Source organism: Gekko japonicus, unplaced genomic scaffold (genome assembly GCF_001447785.1).
Source record: "Gekko japonicus isolate JY-2015 unplaced genomic scaffold, Gekko_japonicus_V1.1 scaffold1184, whole genome shotgun sequence".
Lineage (NCBI taxonomy): Eukaryota > Metazoa > Chordata > Lepidosauria > Squamata > Gekkonidae > Gekko > Gekko japonicus.
The window spans coordinates 190,049-200,443 of record NW_015165273.1 but is presented as its reverse complement, the minus strand read 5'-3'; the positions used below and the strand labels follow the sequence as shown (position 1 = coordinate 200,443).

Here is a 10,395-nt window from a genome sequence, read left to right as displayed (position 1 = left end):
TATCTCCCTCACAGGGACAGTCTACAACAGAAGAAGATAGATCCATGTCTGAGGTACCGATCTACCTGGGTGAAGAGCGAGGTAAACATTCGCAAGGATCAAAACCTCCCATGTGTCCAAGCTGGACAGCTTCAAAATGGAGGAAATACTCTTCTCTGGTGCCATTCCAGCGCCCTCTAAACTGAAGTTCCAAGCCCAATTGGGTTATCCCTCATTTTTAAAGGGACATTTCCCATAGATGCTATGTGGTTGTGGAGAAAGTGAGTCGGGTGAAAGTTTGGCGCATCGTGGATCATCAGAAAGATCCTGTAGATGAATGAGGGCCTCTGCTGACTACCTCAGCCCGCAGTCACATTCATAGTCGACTGTCCTTCAAATGTCCTAGTCTAGCTACTGTCCTCAGGAGCCAACTGGAAGCTCCCAATGTTCATCAAAATACCAATGAAACACATTCACATTGTTAAGTCCCAGAAGGCAACACGGTCATTATGCTCTGGATTACCTGCAGGTTCCCAAATACTTTTCAGAGAGATTTAGCCTGGAACTGCTGGGTCTGATTGTCAGTGCCAGTCCAGAATCCTATAGAGCCATTTCCTACCCTTTTACTTTAGATTCTTCTCCAACAAAGGGTAGCTGACAAATTGAATTCAGGTATCTGGCCAAGGGAGTCTTTACTCTTGAAAATGCATACCCCCAAAAATCTTGTTGATTTCTGGCAAATGGAGATTTTACTCTTGAAAACTCATACTGCCCCAAAAAATCTTGTTGGTTTCTAAGGTGCACCTGGACTCAAATCTAGCTGTTTTACTGAAGACCAACACAGCTACCTTTTGAAACTACCTCAGATTTTGGTAACCAAAAGTAAATCCAAATAGGGATGGGCACAAACCACAAAAATATGGTTCGGGTTCGGTACATGTTTCATGGTGAACCACGAACCAAACTGGGAGATTCATGTTGAACTGAGCCAGTTCATGGTTTGTGCCCCCCAGCAAACCCTGTTGAAAGGGACCACAGCCCCTTTAAACATGGTTTGCAGAAAGCCTGAAAAACAGCTCAGCAGTGGGGGCAGCCTGCTCCCTGTTTTCAAGCTTTCTTGTGCAGTCCCTTTAAACAGCTGAGTGGTGGAGAGCAGAAAGCAGTGGGTTAAAGGGACACATTCACAAACTGCTTTAAAAGTTCATGGAAGCTCATAACGGTAGACCTGTCATGAACTTAATTCATGAACCATGAATGGGGCAAAATTTGTGATGACTCTTGCTTCATGGTTCAGTTCATGCCCATCCCTAAACCTCAGATCTTCTCCATGCAAAGCATGTGCTCTGCTTCCAAGCTTCACTGTACCTGCATTGTTCGGTAGTTTCTGTCTTAATCTCACCATCTCTTACAGCATGCTTAATTTGACAACTTTCCATCCTGAGGCCTTTATCAGCAACTATGCAGTCTGACATATATGTTTCTGGAAACCTGACAGGCCAGCTGTTGGACAGCAGTTTGAAGCTCAAAGGGGATAATTAAAGTGGTGGAGCAGGATCAGCAACTGCAGTTGCGTATCACAATTCAGTCTATGCGATGGAAACTGAGAAATGAGACTTTCCATCTTTGCAGACCATGGGAGTATGTGTCCCTTTGGGAGACAATCAAGTTTTGTTGTGTCATAATGGAGTTTCCTGTTGTTGTGAACCACTTTGTCTACAATTACCTTCTTTTTTATCCAAATTGCTTTCTTGGTGGAATGACTTAAGGAGAAGAAGAAGAAGAGATTGGATTTATACCCTTGGAGTCCCAGAGCGGCTTACAAACTCCTTTCCCTTCCCCTCCCCACAACAGACACCCTGTGAGGTGGTTGGAGCTGAGAGAACTCTGACATAAACTGCTCTTTCAGGAACAGCTGTGCCAGAGCTTGTAACTGACCCAAGGTCACATAAGCAGGTGCAAGTGGAGGAGTGGGGAATCAAACCCCGGTTCCCCCAGATTAGAGTCTGCACACTTAACCACTACACCAAACTGGCTCTCCTCTTCAAAAACAAGTCCTTAGGCGAAGGATGGGCAAATCAGCTCCCCTTGCTACCAACTAAATGAAAGCATGTCTGAGATGACCAGTTCCTCCTTATCCAATCACAAAGATAAGTCAGGTGGACAGAAGGCTGGCTGACACTATCAGCAAAACCCAGAATTGTGGGAGATTAGAAATTAACTTCTTAGCTTTGGAAACTGTCAGGGGTGGATCTACTATGAAACTAATGGAGTTTACGTTTCAGAGCCCCTAATCCTGGAGGGGCCCTGAAGCAACTTTAAAAAAAAAAAAATGAGTGAATTTTTCAACAAAATTGATGGAGTTTTAAAAAGTATTTTAAAAGAGCCAGTTTGGTGTAGTGGTTACGTGCGCGGACTCTAATCTGGGAGAACCGGGTTTGATTCCCCACTCCTCCACTTGCACCTGGCTGGATGACCTTGGCCAAGCCGTAGTTCTGATAAGAGCTGTTCTTGAAAAAGAGCAGTTCTTGTCAAGAGGTCTCTCATCCCCACCTACCTTACAGGGTGTCTGTTGTGGGGAGGGGAAGGGAAAGGAGATTGTAAACTGCTCTGAGACACCTTTAGGTAGTGAAGGGCGGGGTATAAATCCAATCTCTTCTTCTTCTTCTAAAACAAGGCTGTTTTAGTGACCGAATCATAAGTCAGTGGGTCGAAGTACTTAATATTGACCTTAAAATATCCTCTAATGCCCATTTTCAAGGGCTCCACCTAAGGTTGCCAAGTCCATCTTTTGCCCCAGCGGGGGACTTTGGGGGCGTTCCTGGAGGGGGCAGGGCATCACTGACGGGATGACATCATGTTGGGGACATTCGCCGCCCTCCCCACCCGCGCACCTGATCTCCAGAAATGCCAGTTTCCTGCACTTAAAGGACCCGGTGTTTCCATTTTAAGTACACGGAGTCGGCGTTTCCCCTTTAAGAGCAAAGAGCCGACGTTTCCCTTTTAAGTGCACGGAGCTGGCATTTCCCTGCAAGCCCGATCTCAAGCGGAGATCGGGCTTGGGAGGAAACGTGGGTTCCATGAACTTAAAGGCAACCACCCCTCTGTCTCAAGAGAGAAGGGAGAGAGGTGGCTGTGGGTGTTGGGGGCGGGTAGAACCCCCCCCAACAGGGGACCTCTTGCAAACCGGGGGGTTTGGCAACCCTAGCTCCACCCCACCACCCCATTCTCCGCCATTTGAGCCTTGAGGTCCTTGAAAAGGCCACAAGGCCCTTTGGACCTTATTGGATGTTTCTCTATTGTTGCTGGTTGAGAAGGTTGAGAAGGTTCAATCTTTTCAGGGTCCCAGAAAGGTATATCTGCCACTGGAAACTGTCATCTAGAACTTAATATGAATTGCAAATAAGTGGGTGTTTAAGCATGTGTGTTAAAGTGCCATCAAGTTGTTTTCGACTTATGGCAACACCATGAATTAATGACCTCCAAAATGTCCTCTTGTTAACAGCCTCGCTCAGGTCCTGCAAACTGAGGGCCACACCTTCCTGTCAAATGCTGCCTACCCATCTCATCCTTTGCCGTCTCCGTCTTCTTTGACCTTCAGTCTTTCCCAGCATCAGGGTCTTCTCCAGTGAGTGCTCCCTTCTCATTGGGTGGCCAAAGTCTTTGAGCTTCAGCTTCAGTACCTGGCCTTCCAGGGAACAGTCAGGGTTGATTTCCTTTAGGATTGACTGATCTGATCTCCTTGCAGTCCAAGGGACACTCAAGAGTCTTCTCCAGCACCATACATTACTACTGGGAGTACCATACACAGGTCAAAAATCTTGAAAATTGATAGGGAAAATTTGAGAACCGCTAGAAGTTCATTCCCTGGCACAATTAGCATCTTGACCCTTCCCACTAAAAATAAACTACAAATACTCACATGGAGCATTAGGCACACTAGAGAGATGGAAGATAGGCGGATGTTCCGGACGCGATCTCACCGCCACATCTGGGAAGCTTAGAGCTCCTGTGGCTCACCCGAGGCTTCACTCCGAAGATGCGCTGTGAAAAACTAGTACCTCCGAGGTACTAGTTTCCGGAAACCACAGAGCAAGGGCGGGCGTCAGATCACGTTTCCGGTGTTAGCTCGTGGCATCCGGCGCCCGCCCATGTCCCATCGCGAAAAGGTTTTTTTTTGTCAAGTGTCCACGGGTGTGCACAAGCACTGAACGGCGCATGCGAACACTTGGGTTAAAAAAACCCAACACAACCCCCGTGGCGCCGCTTCTTTGCCGTGCTGCAGGAGTGAGGTATGATCGGCACCTCCCCCCAACCACGGGACGTCAGTGGGATATCGAGTGGGACGTTTGATCCGGCTGCCGCGCAGTAGTTCGCTCCCGGGCAAACAGCTACGCCTCCCCCCTGCGATATCCGGTCCGTGTGACCGGGGCCATAGTCTATAGAGCTCAGATGTGCTCTGGGACCAGTGAAACCACACGAGTCTCATCTGTCACCCAAAGAATTTCTTAGTCTCCATTGCTGCATGACACCATGTGGCCATGGCATTTGTGGCACTCAAGTGGACTGCACATCACCCGCAGCACTCTTATCTGAGCATCAGCTAAGAATTATTTTCCTCTGGATCCCCAGAATCTCTGCTTCAGGATGTCCACCCCAACACTATTTATGCCTCTGAGTATCTAAGAAATCAGGAAGATCCCAGTTGATCTTTCTTCATCATCTGGAGATAAACCACGTTGGGTGGGTGGTGCATAAATTGCTCTGTCCTGAGTCCCCCTAACTTGGATGTCCAAGGCTAGCCCGATCTCATCAGCTCTGGAGAAGCTAAGCAGGGCTCGCCCCCATTAGTACTTGGATGAGGGACCACCAAGGAAGGCCAGGGTCGCTGTGCAGAGGGAGACAATGGCCAATGAACTCTGGAAAGCTCTTGCCTTGAAAACCCTATCGGGCCACCATAAGTCAGCTGTGACTTGATGGAACTTTATTTTGGTTTGGTGTCATGGTTAAGTGCGCGGACTCTAATCTGGGAGAGCCGGGTTTGATTCCCCACTCCTCCACGTGCACCTGCTGGATGACCTTGGGCAAGCCGTAGTTCTGATAAGAGCTGTTCTTGAAAAACAGCAGTTTCTGTCAGAGCTCTCTCAGCCCCACCTCCCTCACAGGGAAGGGAAAGGAGTTTGTAAGCCACTCTGAGATTCCCTTGGGTAGTGAAGGGTGGGATATAAATCCAATCTCCTCTTCTTCTCTCTTTTCTGCTTCCTTCCCACCCAGGAGCCAACCTACCTTGATCTGCCCTTCCCCCCATCTTCAGCTTTTCCTCCTTCCCACCTCTGGCAACCTCATGCAACGAAACCTCTGGCCCAGGTGAATGGTGATCAACCCCACATCAGGGCCCAGTGGTACAGGCATGAAGCCTTAAGAACTTGTGAGTGGCAGTTTGGTGTAGTGGTTAAGTGTGCAGACTCTAATCTGGGAGAACCGGGTTTGATTCCCCACTCCTCCACTTGCACCTGCTGATGGGACCTTGGGTCAGTCCCAAGCTCTGGCACAGCTGTCCTTGAAAAAGAGCAGTTTCTGTCAAGAGCTCTCTCAGCCCCACCCACCTCACTGTTGTGGGGAGGGGAAGGGAAAGGAGTTTGTAAGCCTCTCTGAGACTCGAAGTGAAGGGCGGGGTATAAATCCAATATCTTCTTCTTCTACCACCACCTTAAATTGTGCTGCTGAGGATTGGCCGTTTAAAAGTGTTGGTTTCAAGGTGCTGGTGCTTACTTTTAAAGCCCTATAGAGCCAGGGGCCTGCATATCTTCGAGGCCACCTCTCCCCATATGAGCCCTGTAGAATATTCCCTGGCCCTAGGAATGTCCAGCTTGCCTCAACTAGGAGCAGGTCCTTTTCAATCCTGGCTTGTGCCTGGTGGAATGAGCTGCCTTATGAGATCAGGGCCCTGCAGGACCTGTTACACTTCTGCAGGGCCTGTGAGACGGAGCTCTTCTGCCAGGCCTTTAGTTGAGCCAGTGGGCATCCACTTTGATTTGGCCCTCCCCTCCAGCGACCGCAGATCCTAGAAGTCAGATTGGGACCACACTATCGTCGCTTGAGGCGTGTTGCTGTTTTAAATGCTGCTGGTGATTTTATTGATTTTACGCTGATGGTTTTATTGAAGCGAATGAATTATGATAATGTGTTTTAATGTGTAAATCTGCATTCATTGCAGATATATATCTTGGTAGCCGCCCTGAGCCTACAATGTGGGGAGGGTGAGATATAAGTCTAAATAACTAAATAAATTAATAAATGAATGAATGAATAAATAAATAAATGTGTGTTTGTTGTTCCAGAGTGGCTCCTCTGAGGTTCTCTTTGGTGGTGTGGTCTGATTCCCCCCCTCCAAGAAGAAGAAGGAGGAGGAGGAGGAGGAGGAAAAGAAGGAGAAGAAGAAGAAGAAGAAGAGTTGGATTTGGACTCCGCCCTTGACTCGGAGTGGCTTACAATCGCCTTTTCTTCCTCGCCTCACAATTTATTTATTTATTAAACTTGATTTATGAGGCTGCCCTTCCCTAAAGTAGGGCTCCGGGTGGCTTACAACAGGATAATGTACATTCACAATATAAAATCAACTTAAACAGTCCAATACATACTAGTAGATAAAAACAGTGCATATACGATAAATAAGAGGGCAGAGGAATCCTAACTCCCTAGTCTCCCCTGGGGGGAGGGGTTATCAGGGATGGGGGATTATAGAAGAAGAAGGAGGATGATGATGATGAGGAGATTGGATTTATACCCCGCCCTTCACTACCCAAAGGAGTCTCAGAGCGGCTTACAAACTCCTTTCCCTTCCCCTCCCCACAACAGGCACCCTGTGAGGTAGGTGGGGCTGAGAGAGCTCTGACAGGAACTGCTCTTTTTCAGTACTACAGTTTATCAGAACTACGGATTGCCCAAGGTCATCCAGCCAGGTGCAAGTGGAGGATTGGGGGAATCAAACTCGGTTCTCCCAGATTAGAGTCTGCGCACTTCACCATTATACCAAACTGGCTGTTTTAAAATACTTTTTAAAGCTCCATCAATTTTGTTGAAACTCATTTTTTTTTTAAAGTTGCTTCAGGGCCACTCCAGGATTAGGGGCTCTGAAACGTAAACTCCATTAGTTTCATAGTAGATCCACCCCTGACAGTTTCCAAAGCTAAGAAGTTAATTTCTAATCTCCCACAATTCTGGGTTTTGCTGATAGTGTCAGCCAGCCTGAAGAAGAAGAGATTGGATTTATACCCCGCCCTTCACTCGGAGTCTCAGAGCGGCTTACAAAATCCTTTCCCTTCCTCTCCCCACAACAGACACCCTGCGAGGTGGGTGGGGCTGAGAGAGCTCTTGACTGGCACATGATGTGGTGGCGGCTACAAGCATGGACGGCTTCAAAAGGGAATTAGATAGGCATCTGGAGCAGAGGTTCATCAGTGGCTATTTGCCACAAGGTATAGGTAGGGGCTCTGGGGCAAGTGATGCTCTGTCTTCTTGGTGCTTGGGGGGGCAACAGTGGGAGGGTTTCTAGTGTCCTGGCCCCACTGCTGGACCTCCTGATGGCACCGGGTATGTATTTTTGGCCACTGTGTGACAGAGTGTTGGACTGGATGGGCCACTGGCCTGATCCAACATTGGCTTCTCTTATGTTCTTATGTTCTTATGTTGACAGGAACTGCTCTTTTTCAAGAACAGCTCTGACAGAACTACAGCTTGCCCAAGGTCATCCAGCAGGTGCAACTGAAGGAGTGGGGAATCAAACCCGGTTCTCCCAGATTAGAGTCCGTGCATAGGGGAGTGCCAAAAGAAGTCCTATCACTGTCCTCAACTGAAGGTCCAGTGGAACATCTCTGCCTTGCATGCCCTGCGGAAAGGTAGCAGCTCCCGCAGGGCACGGATGTCTTCCAGCACAGCGTTCTACCAGGCAGGGGCCAGGGTTGAGAAGGCCGTGGCCCTGGTCAAGGACAGTCAGACTTCTCTCAGGCCGGGGACACTGTGAGATAGGTGGGGCTGAGAGAGCTCTGAGGGAGCTGTGTCTGACCCCAGATCTGACCCCAGAGAGTCTGACCCCGGAGAGAGAAGAACATCCAAGCAGCTGCCGGTGCGCATGATGATGACGTCAGACGCTAGCACAGCGGAGCCAGAAGGACGTTGCTGTGCCCAGAAGAAGACGCGAATCGTGTGCCTTAACTACCGCCAAATCATGGAGCCCGCCGGGAATGACCGAGCCGAACAAAGTACCGAGTGCCGGACCAAGAAACATCTCAACCATCACAAGGGTGCTGATAGGTAACCCTGCCCCTACAAAACCTTGTGGCCCTAGTCAGGAATTAATTGTGTGACTAGCACCGCCTGTAAGCCGCTCTGAGACCCCCTGAGAAAGGGGGTTCGAGCGGGATATAAAGTCTACGGTTAAATAAAAATAAAATAAATAAATCTAGGGTTGCTAGTTTCCCCTGGGGGCGCAGGGAAACCCCCACTCGATAGGCTCGTTCCCTGCCAGCCCAGATCCGGCCGCAGGAGGACCCCGCCCCCAAAGTGTGAGACACGTTACTGGGAGATGCTGTATCATTCAAGGGAAAACTGTATGATTTTCCCTCGAATGATTGTGGCCCTGCCCCCAATGTGCCCGATGCGATGATGTCGCTCCCGGGGACTCCCGGGGAGGTACAGGATTCCCCATGCTAAAAGGTAAATACAACTTGGCAACTCTACCCAGATCACCCAGCTAGCTGTGTATGAAAGAGTGGGGACTCAAACCCGGTTCTCCAGATTAGAGTCCACCGCTCTTAACCACTACACCAAACTGGCTCTTCTGCATTCAGAAGGTCCCAGGTTCAATCTCCAGCTGAAACATGGATCCCTCTGGTAGCAGGTGCTAAGAAAGACCTTTCTCTGCCCGACAGCTGCTAACATTCAGAGTTCTCAGCTAGAACACAGAGAGTACTCCATCTTTCTGTGTTGTACCTCTGAGGACGCCAGTCACAGCTGCTGGCACAATGCCAAGACCACAGACAGACAGCCCGGAAAATCTACAACAACTCAGCTAGATTGATCAGTCGTCTGACTCCATATAAGGCCAGCTCAGGAGGATGGCAGTTTGTACGGAGACCACAGAGATTTCAGGATTTTCTTGTCTTTCATCAACATAACTGGAGAATGACACAACCGAGGAACTGTTGAAAATCTGAATCTGAATCAAGAATCTGACTCACCAAGAAAGTAATAGTAGCACCAGGTGCACTGTAATCCTCCTCCCATTACTTAGTCAAATACTAGAAAGCAAGAAGGAGGAGGCCGATAGTCACCTCGAGGATACAAACTTGGCTCCTAACCGCTCTACACTCCTAAACTGCCAAATGAAACTGTATAAATGGACCCAGCAAGACTGTGTCACACCTATACATCGGTTCTATGCTCTTTTCTGAAACACCTTGTTCCCTTCTCCATGGAAGTAAACAGGAGTTACCATTCTTTTTCGGTTTCCCTCATGGGTGATGCACTTATGATATTCAGAAACCACTTGAGTTAAGTCTGTCAGGTATAGGGCTGGGGTAGAGACCACACTGGTCAAGCTTTTCATCAGGCCACCTTTGTTTCAACATCATTCAAGACTCCAATCTTCACATACTGGAGCAAGAAATAGGTTCAAAGAAAAACCCACTGAGGAGAGTTTCGTTGTTCAGAGTCTCAAATCCCCATTTTGTTCTTGCTTCTCCCTTGTGAAACCTCTCATTAACAACGTGGCTCCATCTAGTTGACGAGTAAAGCTACCTTCTCCTAATAACAGATTTCAAACTTCTTTCAACGTCCCTGTACTCTGTTGAAAATATAATTATCTAAACACCGTTTGGTGAGCTCTGAAGTCCTCCTCAGAAGGTTCCCAGAGGTTTAACTTTTCAAGGAACGCTGATCTCATTCAGTGTGTTGTGTTGCTAAGGTTCACTGGAAGGCTGTCAAGGGACACCCAATTTGGTCAACGTTGCCAGAAGTGATTGCTTTCCTATTCATCAATATAATTAGTCCAAACTCACATGATAATTAGTCCAAACTCACATGATATGCACCTCAAGCTAGAAAGCTTCTAGAACCGTCCTTCTTATGGGAGAAGAATTTCTTGTCTTACTCATTTACCTTCATGAATGGAGAAAGTTCCATCATGTGGAAATATTGGTGGTGATTCCTTCCAATAGCCCAATAGCCCAATATCCTCCCTCCCTCCCTCCTTTAATATTTTTTTTAAAGAAAAGTTCAAGTTGAGACACAAGAAAATTATAGATAGATATGAAATCTTGAGACAGGAAGGGCGGGTTAAACTACATTTATTAATAAACTAGGGAGCAAAGCCCGTTGTGGATGAAGACAATGGGTCTAGAAAAGTAGGGTGGGTGGGTG

The 10,395-nt window shown here is 48.0% G+C and overlaps 1 protein-coding gene across 1 annotated transcript in view; it reads left to right on the top strand.

Annotated features, from left to right (window-relative positions):
- Window positions 1-8,110: 8,110 nt before the first annotated feature.
- The window catches only part of LOC107109569 (keratin-associated protein 5-4-like), a gene marked incomplete at its 3' end in the record, with an annotated part of 6,396 nt that continues 4,111 nt past the window's right edge, over window positions 8,111-10,395 (top strand). Inside the window, exon 1 of the mRNA XM_015410234.1 lies at window positions 8,111-8,289. Within this exon, the coding sequence (XP_015265720.1) occupies window positions 8,111-8,289 (179 nt within the window). The remainder of the gene's footprint in view (window positions 8,290-10,395) is intronic.